Source organism: Oryzias melastigma, linkage group LG17 (assembly GCF_002922805.2).
Source record: "Oryzias melastigma strain HK-1 linkage group LG17, ASM292280v2, whole genome shotgun sequence".
Classification (NCBI taxonomy): Eukaryota; Metazoa; Chordata; class Actinopteri; order Beloniformes; family Adrianichthyidae; genus Oryzias; species Oryzias melastigma.
The window spans coordinates 5,228,736-5,245,778 of record NC_050528.1 but is presented as its reverse complement, the minus strand read 5'-3'; the positions used below and the strand labels follow the sequence as shown (position 1 = coordinate 5,245,778).

At 37.0% G+C, this 17,043-nt stretch overlaps 1 protein-coding gene across 2 annotated transcripts in view; it reads left to right on the top strand.

Moving 5' to 3' along the window:
* wnt9a (wingless-type MMTV integration site family, member 9A) overlaps positions 1-6,284 on the top strand; it is a 29,388-nt gene extending 23,104 nt beyond the window's left edge. For both annotated transcript variants that reach the window (XM_024274312.2, XM_024274313.2), the window contains exon 4: positions 5,197-6,284. In XM_024274312.2, coding sequence (XP_024130080.1) covers positions 5,197-5,709 — 513 coding nt within the window. In that variant the 3' untranslated portion in view covers positions 5,710-6,284. The remainder of the gene's footprint in view (positions 1-5,196) is intronic.
* Positions 6,285-17,043: the final 10,759 nt, after the last annotated feature.

Here is a 17,043-nt window from a genome sequence, read left to right as displayed (position 1 = left end):
TAAGCTCAAAATGTCATTCCTGAGTAATTTATCATTCAAATTGTAAATCGGAAGCAGATAAAAAATCCTGCTGCTCTGCAGAAACTATGTCCTAGAAAACAACAAAAGCTTTTTGAGTTACGCTGAAAAAGGTCATAGTTAGAAGACCATCTGGAATGCTTTTACACAAGATCAAAAAATTAGTGGAGTGGGACTTTCAGCAGTGAAGCAGTGGATTCATGAAAATCAAAGCTTATGCAGCCCAGCTTTAAACAGTCTTAATGCAAATTCCTTCAATCCCTCAGATGACTTTATTAAAGAGCCCACAGCTTTAATTTTCCTCAAAATGTGTTCAAAAATGTACTAAAATAGTATAACGACGACAATATAATGTCATTTTACCAGTAAAATGAAGTGAAAATGAAGTTTAACTCGGACTGGGAATCAATCAAAAACATTTAACTAATTAATTAATCGCAAAGCTGGGAAAGAATTAATAGTGATTAATCGCTAAAACATTTTTTTAGTTACAGTATTAGTCGACCACTTATTACCTGCAATATGAAATTACACTCAAAATTGTACATTTGGAACGTTTACTTTTAATCCATGCTTTCAATTGATTAAAAAAATGATCATATTAATCAAACTTTTGTGTTGTGATTCATCACTATTAATCTCAATGTGTTACTAGGTAAATGTATATGACTATTTGTGGCTTTTGAGCAAAAACAGGCCAGAGAAAACAGTTTTTTCTTCATTTTTATGGTTTGAAATGTTTCAATTTATCAAGTGTTAACTAAGAAATGTAATTTATGTTTACAAAACATCAAATAATTAGAACTCTAAAGACTTTTATGTCTGCAGAATTACTACAAGAAAACAAAGATCTTGACTTACAGCCACAAGAAACGAACCTGCAGACCAAAAAAATAGAAGAAGGTTTTGGTCAAGAAGCCCAAATGCTCTATGTCACTACGCGGGCTGCTTTAAAAAACATTTCTCCATCCTCTGGACAAAAACAAGCACTTAGAGGTGAACTTTCTCTCTGAACTGATGCTTTATTTAGCCTATTTATAATCATTTTCCTTTGTCACTTCAGTCGAGGCTCAGCGACACGTTGTCGTGTTACCATGACAACGCGCTTTACCGTGCATCAAATAGTCACATTTTTGTGAAAAAGCAATCTAAACCACAAAATTACAAGATTAAAGCACTAAAAACTGATTGAATATTTATTTTGTAAGTGACAATGGTATAAGTGGGAAAATACCCGACGAAGTGTTTTTAACGTATGATAAGGAAGTCTGAACCGCCGAGGAAAAGCAAAGAGTTTTGTTGCGACGTGTAATTAATTTGATAAATCACGTGGTTAAATGCATTGATGCTCACAACCCTAATTTTAATGTAATAATTTAAACAGGACAAACTTAAAAAAGAAATAATATTTGTGTCCACATCAAACGTATTGTTTACAACCATCAAAATAAAATGAGAATCAATCAATGTATTATTTATATAGCACCTTTAAAAGCAGTTCTGGACAGAAAATCAAATATGAATGAAATCATTAAAAATGAAATACACAAAAGAAACAATAAAATCAATAACACAATAAAAGCAATCAAACTATTAAAATAACAATCAATGCTCACTGGAGATAAACGCCAAAGTAAAAAGATGACAGATGACTTTAACAGAATTAGTTTATCCTTTTTATATTAAAAAAACAATCAAACACAATCACCAGTATCACCAAAACTTTTACTTTAATTCTTAAATAAATGATTCCTGCGTTTTCTTCTTCTATGTAGACTAATATAGATTATAACTTAGTTTTGATGATATTTGTTTTTTATTATTGAAACACTGGAAAAAAAAGGAAAACTATTGTGATTTTTTTTTTTTTACTAAATTTAACATCTAGGGGAACAAAAAGGTAAAGTTTTGATAATTCAACTCTGTTTTTGGAACTTTTGATTATATTTTTGTTTACATATTATTTGTATCAGTCGATTTAGCTTTTCGGTGCGAGTACATTTTCTCTGGCTGGCTGGGTCTGGCTCTGACCATCAAAGTGGAGACATTGGTGTTGGTGTAGGCATCCAGCCTAGACTTCACAGCCATTTTTTGAGGGCCATGAATCGGTTTCAGGGTTAACATAAGGTTAGGGTTAGAGGAAAACCCTAACAGTGATAGAAAGACCAGAATTCGTGTCTGCGAATGTGATTTGCGACGTGAGGCGTTCGGGGCTTTGCTCGGGATAAATTCCCACAGAAAAGACGGTCGGAATGTTTGAACCTCTGCTTCCTCTGCTGGTTTTCAAAACTGACCGATCATATTCTGTTGACCTGCCGGTGTGAGGCATGTGCACTTCCCGATCTTTTTCACAGACTGACCAAAGAAATGCACATTCCCTCCAAACCTCATCTAAGAAAATGTACTTTTCAGACTCGTGATTTTCACACACACGCTGCTTTTAGCTTTATGGTCAGCTCTGCAGTGAACTTTGGCTGACTGTGACGAGCCACTAGGTGATTAAATGACATGTTAACCTTCTTTAGCTGGGAATTATTAAGTTGCACTTGCAATTGAGCAAAGGAGACTTTCTCATTTGTTCCCAGCAGCTCTGGCCTCGCTATGATTAAGTCAATCTTTGAGTTTATTAACTTTGTTTAGTACTCAAGACGATGAACATGGCTCTCCTGAGATCAAAGCCTTCTGAAGGCTACCTGAACAGATTGTCTTTCATGGTTATAACTTCGCTTATTATAATCACTATAAATTGCTGACATTTTTGGTTGTAATAAAGTCATTGCTCAATCTTCTTTATGAGACTTCCCTTTGTCCACAAGCCTCTAATTAGCTCTTTTTTATGATATTATAAAGCAAAAACTTTCCCTTTTTGAAGCCGTGTTTCCCAACCTTTCCTAATGAGCTCTTTCAACTTCTTTAAATGAAAAAATACCTTGGTAGCTTGCATAGTTATGGTGCTTTAAAGGGTGACCAAACAGGGCAGCTGGAGGCTGACTTCATTCTTAACCCAGATTTGAAAAATGCCAAAAAGGGGGCGGGGTTAGTGGAGCCAGATTGAGCGGCGGAGGTGTGGCTTGGATCTACGATAGACAGTTATGCTAACTTTATGTAGCTGGTACACTAGAAGGTGCAGTTCTTGCACTATTTACAGTTTAGTTTTTAGAGAAAATGTAAATATACCACGACATCAATCATTTTCTAAGCTTTAATTTTGACTGTTTTGTGAAAATCGGTTAAAAATTGAGGGAGCTAGCCTGATTTTGTGGTTGATTCCTGCATGTCTAACATTGTGTTCTGTTGATCCGATGCAATGCATAGCAATGGCGCCTGTGCGTGCACGTCTCTGTCTATAGCAGCGAATAGTCAAGGGCCAATCCAGTAAATTATATCAATGCTCAAGACGCTGCTTTTGCAATGCCTGAGAGCGGGGCTGCCGCTGCAGCTGAGGGTTTGCAGGTCTGAAGGGGACCAGAATCTGAGAGTGGTAAAATGCTGCTAGCATCATAGCTAGTGAAGGCTAACGTATTAAACAAACGATCTAGAGTAAAATGTTTATTAAATCCATCACCAGGACGGAGTTTTCTGGATATAATTCCAATTGCACTCAACCTCTGTTCCCTATCTTCCAAGTTCACTGGAAAGTTGTTTAAACCAGTAGATTTTTAACAACTGAAGGTAACACAGCTATGAGCCATGCTAAAAAAAAACTTGATTATACGTTTGGTTACCCTCTAAATCAGGAGTGTCAAACTCAATCGCACAAGGGGCCAAAACACACCTTAGGTCGCAGGAAAAACAATAATTGAACAATAGGGCTGCCACGATTAGTCGACTAAACAGCGACTAATCGGCTATTAAAATAGTCGATGACTAATATAAATAGTCGATTAATCGTCACTTTATATTTTATGGAGTCAGAATGTAGTGACGTTGAAAGTTATGATGGTATTCTGATAGCTTTGTGAACTGTTTTGGCATTTAGTAAGGTTTTTTATGCTGCTTTGGAGTTTGCCTAATATTTCAGCTGCTAGCAGTTTTGGCTAATTTAGGCTATTTTGGAATTTAGCTAATATTTCAGCTACATGCTAGCTAATTTATGATTTTTTTCTGGTTTTTTTTTGGTTAAACGTGAGTTTTGCTAATATTTCTGCTGCAAGCTAGCTATTTTAGCTAATATAAGCTTTTTTAAGGTTATTTTTGAGTTTAGCTAATATTTCAGCCTCATGCTAGCTGTTTTGTCTAACAGTTTTTTTTTATTTTTATACTAATTTGGCATTTAACTAATATATTAGCAGGCTTTCAGCTTCAGTGTTTTCAGTTATCAATTTCAGCATCTTCACTTATCGTCACTAGCATCTTGAGCTGCCAAATTGTGAATGCTGTAAGCTGAATTTGAATTATCTAGTTTTTAGTTAGTTTAACGCTAATGATGGTTAAGATGTCTTTTACATGCTAACTTTGCACATGACCCGATTAGTTGACTAATCTGAAAAAGTAATCGGTGGTTAGCAGACTACTAAAATAATCGTTTGTGGCCGCACCATTGAACAATCTAAAACAACATTTTTTAATTTTTAATACCATAACTTTTCCACCTAATTGGGAACTAGATATATAGTATTACCTGTGACAATGCTAATGTCAATGGTGTAAGTTGAATTTGGCCGCTAAGGATGCTGAACTTGATTGTTAAAAATGCTGAAGCTGATAGCTAGATAGATAGAATATTAGCTAAAGTCAAATTAGGGGAAAAAACATAGGTTAGCCAAAAAGCTAGCATGTAGCTGAAAAAATAGCTAAACTTCAAGATATTCTAGAAAACTGAAAAAAAAGCCTAAATTAGCCAAAACAGTTAGCATGTAGATGAAATATTAGCTAAACTCCAAAATAATCCTAAAAAAATGCCAAAATAGTCCAAAAAGCTAGCAGAATGCCAATTTTTAAAACAGTAACTTAATATATTTACGAAAAATAAACCGGCAAGATTTTATTCCAGAATAAATCAATTTAAACCTTGAATAACTTTCAAAATTCCATCCTCTATAGAAATATATATATATATATATATCAATAACATTGGACAATAAAATAAAATGATCTGGAGGGCCGGATCCGGCCCCTGGGCCTTGACTCTAAAACATGTGCTCTAAATGGTCATCGCTAATCTTTTGTTTCCTCCAGGTAATCAAAGCCGGAGAGAACACCACCTGCAAATGCCACGGTGTCTCCGGCTCCTGCACTGTCCGGACCTGCTGGAGGCAGCTCCCGCCCTTCCACGAGATCGGCAAGCGGCTGAAGCAGCTCTACGAAACCTCCTCCAAGTTCGGCAGCTCCACCAACGAGGCCACCGGAGAGGGAGAGATCTCCACCGGCCGGAACCAGCAGCAGCAGCAGCAGCCGCCGCCGCAGCAGAGGCCCTCCCTGCCGGGTTTGACTCCCCACATCCCCCGAACTATGAACTTACTCCACATCGAGGACTCGCCTAGCTTTTGCAAACCCAGCAAGTACTCGTATGGCACCGCGGGCCGCAAGTGCTACAAGGACAAAAACTGTGACGCTATCTGCTGTGGACGAGGCCACAACACCCAGAGTAGGGAGGTGACCGGGCCCTGCCAGTGCCAAGTGCGATGGTGCTGCTACGTCGAATGCAAGCAGTGCACGCAGCGCGAAGAAGTCTACACCTGCAAGGGGTGAAAGGAGACCCCTCCCCCGGTTAGTGGAGAGGGTCAAAAATGGGTGTTGAAGACAAGAGGTCATTTTGTTCTCATGCGAGGTTCTGTTTCCAGCATCAGAACAGTGTTCTGCTTAAAAAAACCAGGAGTGAGCCAAGAAGCAATAAGCACTTTGAGGGATTTTTGTGGGTTGGGTTTCAGAGGTCCTGCAGAATTAAAAAACTTTCTCAGACAACTGGGACAACATCTCAAGCTTTTTAATCACAGTGCTGCCTTACGGAGAAATGCTTTTTGTCATTCTACAGAAATCTTTTTTTTTTTTTTTTTTACACAATATCACGAAGCGGTTTATGAGAATGCAATACAAGGACTCTGACAGAACTGATGGACTGGTGCGTTCGTTAGCCTTCCAGTTTTAGAGACGTATAAAAAAAAAGACAAAAAATAGAAAAAGACAGGGTGTATGGATTACTACACGCACATATTTCACTCTCACACGTGGTGTGTGCGCATACGTATGTAAATAAACTCACTTATATTTTTATGACATTATACAAGCCACTTATCTAATGATGTAAAAACAAACCACTAACTGCACAGATGTTTGTGTGCGAACGCTCGTTTTTCTCCGACTCCTGTTGACAAAGCCCTTTGGAAGCCGGCACACTTTGGTCAGAATGTGTTGCTGTGGATAATTTATAGATCCTACGGGACTAATCCTTCCCTGGGAGGACAATAATAGTTTTCTTTGCAATAATATATTAATCTATTGTTACGTATATTAACAGATATCTAAACCAGTCCGAATGTTGGCCTTAAGTGTACCAGAGTTCAGGGAATAACTTTAACCACTCATATATATGAATATATATATAATTAAATCCAATATCTATTTAACAGATGGTCTTTGATCATCACGATGGCCTTTAGAGATTCAGACTAAATCCATTGGAGCTCAGTAAATCTTTTTTTTTAGATTTTCTTACTTGTAAAGAAAACTGTGGAGTACTGAAGGAATGTAACTCATAACATTGTCTTCTTTCATTTTTTTTTTGCTGCCACAATTTGAGCCATAAAAGACATGCAGTGCATGCAGTACATGTTCAGGGTGAGGGTGGGGGGGCATCGCAAACTGGTGCAGATGTAGCCGAGATTTTCTCAGACTAATATTTGGTAGAAAATCTTAAGAAAAAACTGATGTTTCGCTGCTGTTTATGGACATCTGTGAGTTTGGAGACTAGACCAGAGGTCTGCAACCTTCAACACTTAAAGAGAAATTCTCTAGCCCTTAACTACTAAAAAACTATATAGTGCGGGACTATATGGTGTCATGGATTTTAAAGGTAATTCGGACACAATGTTCTCTACTTTTCTTTCGTTTTTCTAAACGCCGGATCACAAAGTCAAAATCGAACCAATATGAACATTTGATTTATTTCTGACTCCACTGTGTTCTGATGGGGAAAATGTGGATGGTTTATTCCAAAATTACATTTAAACACATTTTTATGCATTATGGTCTCTATCCGCCAATCTAGTGAGCATTGATGCACGCTAGTGTTTCGCAAAGACTTTTGGGAAATTTCTAGTGCACTTGATTTTGGTGAACGCTCTATATAGTGACTAGGGGGGAATTCGGACACAACCAAAGTCGTATTCACTTTTCAGAAAAATAAGACACGGATTTGTTTTTATATTAAAGTTACAATTATGATAACTTTAAACGATTTTTTTTTGGCAAATTAAAAGGAACCTTCATTTTTTTGTTTGTAATTTTTGTCAGAGATTTCACATGACTTCCTTTCAAAATAAAATACATCCTGTGTCACATAGAATCATTAGATTTTCAATTTGTAGACAAATAATTGCAAACCTAATAAACTAAATCAGTGAAATTTCTTTTTTACAAACACTTAAAATCCTAGAATTTGTTTAAATTTACATCTGGCAATTTGTCTGATACATAATGTCCTTTGTATGTTTGTAAATGAGTTAAATCAAATTCTATTTTTTTTACTTTACTACTTACGTACTTTTTACAGTTCTACTTTTTATTTTCCTTTAACCACAGAGCCACAATAGAGGGGTCTAAGACCCCCATGCGCCGCAGGTTGCAGACTCCTGGATTAGACGATGCAGCAAACTCACAGACTTTTAATTTCACATTGTGGGGAATACACAAACCCATTTGAGGGTGTATCTACAGACAGATCTCTCTGTTAGGTCTGTGTGGTAACTACAGTGCAGACAACAGCTCATCAGCATGCATAAAACGTTTGGTTTTGCATCAAACGGGCCAATTTTTGACTTGACTTTCGCTAAAACAGCATGAATTTTTTTTTCAAAAATGGCTGCCTTAGTTGGAAACATTAAAAAGTAAAGTGCAGTTAAATAAAAATAAATTATTTCATAGGACAAATGAACACAAAGCAGACAGTAACATTTCCCTCTTTGGGAAAATCTACTTATTTAGGTTCAAGATATAATTTTATGCCCTTTTATGATATGTTTTTTATAGATTGGTGTGAATTAACTACTGAGTGAGCGACCCAGCTTTGTACTATAGCACTGAAGCCCAAAAGAAAAGTATTTAAAAATCTGCATTTATGGATAAAAGTCTGTGCAGATTTTCCTCTTTTTATTTGTAAATAGTCAGAGCTTCTTTTCCTGTGGTACAGAGACAAAAGTGAGGCACATCTCCTACTCTCACAAGCATTTTAATAGATAAAGACGGTTATTTTTACGATTATTTTGATATGACACAAAGCTTCTGAATTCTTAAAATCAACTTTGACAATAAAATCACACTTTGTACAAAGATTTTGGCTTGTTTGTCCCCAAGAATTGAAATGATATGAGATGCTAAATAGAAACTGGTCAAAATATATACATAGAACTTTGCACGCTATGAAAACCATAATAGCTATGCTGAGATTCTGAGCATGAATGCTTGCTCCCCACAGCTTTTGGTGTGTTTTTTAGACTTTTTTTTTTTCTCCACACACTCCTCGGCCAAAGAGTGAGGTTCAAAACAGACGGAATGCCAGAAAGAGTGAATTCTGCTGATTGTTTGCGGACGGCAAAATTCTGGGGAAAATAAAAGCATGATGCAGCAGCAGCCGGTCGAGACGTCACAGTTGTCCACAACAGAACTGCACTGTGTAGACGTCCGTAGATCGTGTACAAAATTTCTATGTTGTAAAAAAGAATGAAAGATAAATTATTTTGAAATATATTATAAGCACCTGTTAAATGTAAATAAGGTCAGACAGTTTAAACTGATTTTTATATCGTGTTTTTTTTATACTTTTTTTTTTTTCTTGGAGGTGTTTGTTTCTTTTGGGGTTGAGGCTTCAAGAACCAGTGAATACATCGATTTCCATCATTTTCAACATATGTTAAATCCATTAGAGAGATATAGTATTACCTTTCCATCAAACTCATTTTGACAGGTGACCTTTGACCTCCACATTCCAAAGTGATGACGTAACAATTTGATATCGATTTGATATAAAGTTTATATAAAGTTTATATCAAATTAATATCAAATTGTTACGTCATCACTTTGGAATGTGGAGGTCAAAGGTCACCTGTCAAAATGAGTTTGATGGAAAGGTAATACTATATCTCTCTTTCATTGGATCGTAGAGATTACGCAACCGTGAAAATCACAGTCATCGGAATGTTTTTCTAGTATCAGATCACCTATATAATCAACTATTTTATGTAAAGACCTCATTGGCTATCAGCGTGTACAGTGTCCTGATCTGATGTATCTTCTGTTAGGATCTGAGTGGTGAGACAAAGATAAGACAGACCACCCATGTATGGTTCTTTGTGATGACATTACACCAGCAGAACTTTGTCCATGTTCACTTCTTCATGTCTTATGGGAACTCTAAATTATTTTCCTCTACCTCATGTGTATAGCTTGTAAGCATAAACAGATCACAAGTGACTGGTAAGAATGTATTTAAGTTATTTAACATCTTTGTATAACAAAGGCGGAAAAAAAATCTGAAATAATAAATGAGTTTTTAAATTTTTCTATGTGTCATTTCTTTTTTTGGGGCTTCTTCAGCCAACTTTGATAAGAGCTTTTTTCCCCATCTGCTAAAAACTGTGCAGCACACGTGTTAAAGTCAAGGCCCGGGGGCCAGATCCGGCCCTCCAAATCATTATATTTATTAATGGCCCGATGTTATCTTGCGCTCATTCTGTATAATTTTACAAAATATTTTTATGGAGAGTAAAATATTAAAAATAATTTAAGGTTTAAGTTGATTTATTCTGGAATAATATCCCTGCCTCTTTATTATTCATAATTATGTTAAGTTAGTTTTAAAAATTGTCATTCTGCTAGCTTTTTGGACTACTTTGGGATTTACTAAGATTTTTTTAGGCTATTTTGTGGTTTAATATTTCAGCTACATGCTAGCTGTTTTGGCAACCTAATTTTTTTTTAGGCTAATTTGGCATTCAGTGAATATTTTAGCTGGCTATCAGCTTCAGCTTTCCCAGTTATTAGTTTCAGCGTTTTTAGCCATCAATTTGCTAATAGCTAATAGCTAAAGCTACAGACATTTTTGAGACTCTTTTTGGACGTGCTGGCTTTTCCCATTAAATCAGGGATCCCCAACTTCCGGGCCACAAACTGGTACCGGTCTGAGGGACTTGGACCAGTTCCAGTACCCAAACCCGGTACTCGGTCCGCATCTGTTACCGTGTCCCAAAGATTGGGGACCGGTGACTTAATGGGAACCTCTAGGCTGTAAACCGGTACGGGGCCGAACGCTGCTTGGTACTAGGCCACATATGTTAATCAAGGGCTACTAACCCTTTAGGATGTGGACCAGTTCCAGTACCCTAACCCGTACCAGTTCCACATCCATTATCGTAGCACGAGGATTGGGAACCGGTGGCTTAATGGGAACCTCTAGGCTGCAAACCGGTACCGGTCCAAAGGCCGCTTGGTACCTGGCCACAGACGTTATTAGGTGCCCCTAACCCTTGGGACTTGGACTGGTTCCAGTACCCTAACCTGTACCGGTTCCGCATCTATGATTGTGTCCCGAGGATTGGGGACCAGTGACTTAATGGGAACCTCTGGGCCGTGAACCAGTACCGGTCCGAGGGCTGCTGTACCTGGCCACAGACGCTAATCACGGGTCCCCAACCCTCAGGACGCAGAACCGTTCCAATACCCTTATCCGGTTCCGTGTCCGTCACCGTGTTCTGAGGATTGGGGACCCGTGACTTAATGAGAACAACAGATAAGTCAAAAATCCACAAGTTGGGGACAACCAAAATGTCAAAAAGTGACGCAGGGGCCCCGAACCACACGCCCATATATGACGAGATGGGAATGAGAACGTGTAGGTCCTGCAGTTTCCTTGAAACTCATACGTCCACCACAAAGGACAACATAAAAATGGAATGTACCATTCTCATGTGTCGTGAAGTATTTGTAAGGATAATGTAGGCACTTATGATGTTTGGGTGATGCTGTCGTTCGGTTCCCATTCGCCACATTCTTGTTAAGAAGCCACTCGTACTGGTCCCTTACTGACCGCGCACAAATGCTGCACGCATGAGGTGTGCAGGTGATATGCGAGTCAACCCCCATACAGGTGCAAGGCTTTAGTCATCTAATAGGCCTCCAGTGCCTGGTGGGTAGTGCAGAAAACCTGCAAGAACTGCAGTGGAATGTTTCGCTTTTCTCTTTAGTTAAGAAATGCAAACTGAACATGAGGACATCAAATCCAAGGACTGCTGGGTAAAAAAATAAAGAAATTGCCGTTGTTGTTGTTGTTCTGAAGCTTGTTTAATAAGACATTTTAGTTCAGGTTTGGTGTTCCTCACCGTTTCTCCAAAGGATCATCCTCTTGCTTTGACATTTTATATTGATTCAGTGTAAAATAATAATCAAAGCTGTTGTCATGTAGCCTTATTCTGTTACCACGGCAGGGATGTTTTGCATTAATGTCAAACAAAATTACAGTGAAATTCGTTCTACCAAAATAAAACGTTTCTGGTTTTGGTTTACAGCTTTCAGACGCTCTGGAGAACTGCCCGGTTTCACTGATATTATGGTATCACCTCAGTGGATGAAGGCTGAAGGATTTCAGAGTTTTCTCTTTCAACACCACTGCAAATACCTTCAGGCCTTATCAGGAAAGCATCAAAGCTCTATTAATCCAAGAGAAAATAGCTTTTTGAAACCGAGGAGGTGAATAGAAGCTTCACGTGCAGTTGGAAAAACAAAGCACAATTAAAGGCATGTCTGCTGTAATACCTAAAACATCAGGAGAAAAGCCCATCATATCCATGGCACATGTAACCTAATTAGCCGCAGAGGAACGGCACGCACCTCCAGTCCTGGCTGCAGAGCGAGGAGAAACGTGGGGGCTTTAACGCTGGACTCCGTCAAACAGCCTGACCTGGAGCAGCCTTTCATACGAGCTCTGCAACCCGACAACGTTTTCACAGCTGTTCCTCTGAAGGGGGCGGGTGCAACTAAAACACAGATTTAAAAAAAAAAAAGGGCAGACTAAAATGAAACAAGTCCCCCTACCTGAACCCCCCTCCTGACGGCCTTCCACTCCCGGCCTTCTGGACCTGTGCGGGGTTGTAGCTGTCAAAAAGTGAGATCATCCGCTAAGAATTCGCTATTTCAATATTTCCCCACAGCACACAACCCACAGCTCGAAGGGTTCCCCGGGGGTCACGAAGACCAATGAGCCTTCTGAAGGACAGCATGTCGACATGAGCCTTCGCACACACAGGAACCCTGAAGTGACAAAAGCCAGCTGGAGGGTGGTGGAGTCAACATTCCAAGACTTCAATGGGACTATAAAGTGCCACACCAGATCACTCTTGATACATTTGGTTTATTTAATTCTGTTTAATATCATAGTTTACCCATTTGGTTTCTTCTTTGGAACAATTTTAGACCACGTGTGTCAAAGTCGGCCCGGGGGCCGGATCCTGTGCTCCGGGTTATTACATCCGGACCTCCAGATCATCTTCTTTTAGTGTTATTAATGGCCTGATGTTATGTTGGGCTTATTTTTAACTTGCATAATTTTGACAAAATATATTTTTATGGAGAGTAAAATATTGAATCATATTCCTGCCTTTTTGGACTATTTTGTTATTTATGAAGATTTTTAAGGCTGTTTTGGAGTTTAGCTAATCTTTCAGCTACATGCTAGCGGTTTTGGCTATTTTATTTATTTATTTAATTTTTGTTTATTTAGGCTGTTTATGAGTTTGGTAATATTTTAGCTGCATGCTAGCTTTTTTGGGCTAATTTAAGTTTTTTTAAGGCTGTTTTGGAGTTCAGCTAATCTTTCAGCTACATGCTAGCTCTGTTGGCTAATTTATTTATTTTAGTTTTTAAGGGCGTTTTTGGGTTTAGCTAATATTTTAGCTGCATGCTAGCTCTTTTGGCTAATTTAGGCTTTTTAAAGGCTGTTTTGAAGTTTAGCTAATCTTTCAGCTACATGCTAGCTGTTTTGGCTAATTTAGGGTTTTTAAAGGCTGTTTTGAAGTTTAGCTAATCTTTCAGTTACATGCTAGCTGTTTTGGCAAATTTATTTATTTTATTTTTTTAGGCTGTTTTGGAGTTTGGCTAATTTTTTAGCTGCATGCTAGCTCCGTTGGCTTATTTAAGTAAAACAAAAAAAAGGTTTTTAGGCTGTTTTGGCTAATTTAGGCTTTTCTTCCATTTTTTAGGCTAATTTGGCTTTTAGCTAATATGTTAGCTGGCTATAAGCGTTTTCAGCTATCAGCTTTACCATTCTTAGATGTTAATTTCAGTGTTCAATAAATGTTTATCCTGTTCGGCCCGCGACATAAGGTGTGTTTTGGATTTTGGCCCCTTGTGTGATTGAGTTTGACACCCCTGACTTAATCAGAACCAGGTAGGATACAAATCCGTCAGGACCAGGAACCGACTTTTCTCTTACTACATAAACAAATATTGTTACATTAAAGCCTAACTATTTCAGTAGTTTTTAGAAATTTAAAAAGTTATTTTGGTCCAAAAAATGTCTACCAAGTAATTGTCTAAATATTATTATATTTATGACAGTAATCTTTCTTTAAGAGGGAATTTACAAACACAAATTACCAAAAGAGCCTTAAAAAAGTGGTGTGGTCATCTATTTGTGTTGGAACATTTAAATCTAGCCAACAACTCAGATCCAAATTGAAAATCCTTCTCACAAAAAATACTTATTTGTATTCAGATTTAGTCTTTTTGCTTAAGTACTTATGTACTATAGTTCATGAATCAAATTATTACTTTTTAAACAGATAGTTTGAACTCTTCACTAATCTTCCATATTAATTGAAACAAACCGAATTGTTTAGATCAAGTTTTAAGCAAAAAAAGAAAAAAAAAAATCCTAATTACACTTAGTCAAAAATAAACATATTTATTTATACATTGATACAAAACATGGAGCCGTATATATAAACTTTAAAATCCTGAGCCATTTTTATTTGGTTCTTTTTAAAAAAATATATTTTTCTTTCTTTCCCCAAAATGTATTTGGAAAAAGTGAAAATAGAACAACCAAAATGAAAAAAAAAAATAAAAAAGACGGAATTTAAACAAGAAAAACTCTTATAATAATAATAATACATCCAAACAATGCAGTGTTTTTTGTTTGTGTGTATGTGTATGTTAAACTGTAAACAATAATTTACGTTCATCAATTTGCTTCACATAGACAATATAAACAGAGATCACTGTTTTTTCGTTAATATTCATTCAAATTGAACAAAAAATAATTTCATGAAAAGGAAAAACTGTAGACAAACATTAAGTGATGATGCTATAGTTTCTAAATCTAGGATGTTTGCAACATTTTTGAGTATTTTTGATGGAACTATGGCTGATTTTTGCATCATTGTTTAAACTTTAACGTTTATGAACTACTGAGCTTTGTCAAAGTCCTGTCAAAGCATTTGGTTTGAAGTCGAGGCTCAATGAAATCCAGTGTTTTTTTCTTGCTCCAGTTCTGCTGATCTGCTTCATACGATACTCATGTTGCACGAGTCACTAAAGCACTTTAAATAATATTCTAAACAAAGATAAAATCCAGAACAATGCATGATATTTACATGAGATGATTCAACGTTAAATCCTCCAAATGATGATGTTAACATTCACCATACGGACAATTTCAGCACAATTACTTCTGGTAAAGTCTTTTATCTCAGATGAGGAAATGACCATTGACTTGTTTTTCTCTGTGTTGCATCACTTTGACTATTCTGTATCAACATTTCACTGCATTTCATGTTTAAAAATAGCAAGTGAAGCCACATGGTTTGTAAATGTGATACTGATGTTCAGGAAGTTTGGATCAAAGTTTAGGAGTTCATAAGTGCAGATTTGAGAGAACAAGTCCGACGGTCAAAGTCATGAAATCGACAGACTTTGTGTAGCTGACTTTAACAACCTCAACCTGATTGCCAAAAGTGGTTTCCATGGAAACGTTGACACAGCTCCAAATTAGGCCAATCGCTGCTTACTGATGACATCTGGCTCCAACATGGCGGCGTCGCAAAAAATGTACATTTTTCTAAAACATTCCGCGTTTGGTTTTCTCTTAACATACTTGTGGGTTTTTGCTTTGAGCAAATTTGGCATCACGATTAGCATCTGTAGCCCGGTACCAAGCGGCCCTCGGACCGGTACCAGTTCGCTGCCCAGAGACTGGGGACCCCTGATTTATTGAGAACAGCCACCAGTTCCCTGTTTTTGTCAACTGAAGACACGTGTTTTATTGTAAATTCCACAATGTCTATTTATTTATTACTGTTTTAAGATAAGAAGAATCTCCTGTATGATCTACCCAGAGTTTGTCTTAATTTTCCTCGTCTGAACTGTAATCTGGATCCAAACTGGATGTCTGGATGGCTCCATTATTGCTCAATGAGGGGCTGTAAGCTAGTGAGAGAGTGTAAACAAAGGAATGATTGGATATCAGTGTAGAGTTGTTCTGCCCACAACTCAGAAGGGAATTTCTGATGAAGTGCTGCCACTCTGCAGAAACTATGTCAGAGAAAACAACACAATTTTTGGTTAAAAACTGTATTATTTTAATTAAAAGAGAACTGCTGTAGTTGGAGCGTTACATCAAATATTGCTGCTAGTCTATGAAGCAGTTTGTCTTACTAAAGGTATGAAAACTGCTCCAAAAATAAAATTTGGTTTGATTTTTGTTTAACCTTTACACCAGGGGTGTCAAACTCAATCGCATAAGGGGCCAAAATTCAAAACACTCCTGAGGTCACGGGTCGAACATTTATTGAACACTCTAAAACTACATTTTTAAAACTTTAAAACTGCAACTTTTTAAAATAAATATGAACTAGATATATAGAATTACCTGCAATATTGCTAGTGTGAATGCTGTAAGCTGAATTTGGCTGCTGAAGATGCTAGTGCTGATAGCTGAAGATGCTGAAATTGATAGCTGAAAATGTTGAAGCTGATAGCTAGCTAAAATATTAGCTAAAGGCAAAATAAGTTAAAAAAATGTAAGTTAGCCAAAACAAATTGCCTAAAAACACGGAGAAAGCCAAAATTAGCCAAAACAGATAGCATGTAAATATTAGCCCAACTCTAAAACAGCCTAAAAAACATTTCCAAAAAATGCCTAAATTAACCAAAATAGCTAGCGTGTAGCTGAAATATTAGCTAAACTCCTAAACAGCCTTAAAAAATCTTAAGGTAAATGCCAAAATAGTCCAAAAATCTAGTAAAATGACAATTTTTTAAAACTGCAAAACTGTAACATATTAACATAATTATGAATAATAAAAAGACAGGAATATTATTCCAGAATAAAACAATTTAAACCTTAAATAAGTTTCAATATTTTACTCTCCATAAAAAATGTATTTTGTCAAAATTATACAAATTAGAAATTAGTGCAAAATATCATCGGGCCATTAATAAAAATAAAATAAAATGAACTGGAGAGCCTCGACTTTGACAGATGTACTTTACAGTGTCTGAAATTCAGTTCTTTCACTCCCAAAATGATTTAAAACTATTTAAAAACCCTTTCCACTTGTAATTCTTAAAAAATTATTAATACTGAACTGAGAATTGTTGAAAACTTTTTTCCATATTGACATCCAGCAACAATTTCTCCAAACAGTTTTCTTGCTTTGGCAAATGATCACACAGCTGAATGTTCCAGTCACCGCTAAGCTGTGAAAACCTCTTCTTTTATGGAAGTATGCACACCTGCTGATGATCAATTCAGCCATGACTGGCAGCATCTGGCTCGGCTGTTCAAAGCTTCAGCCACTTCACCTTCCCCAAAAACCT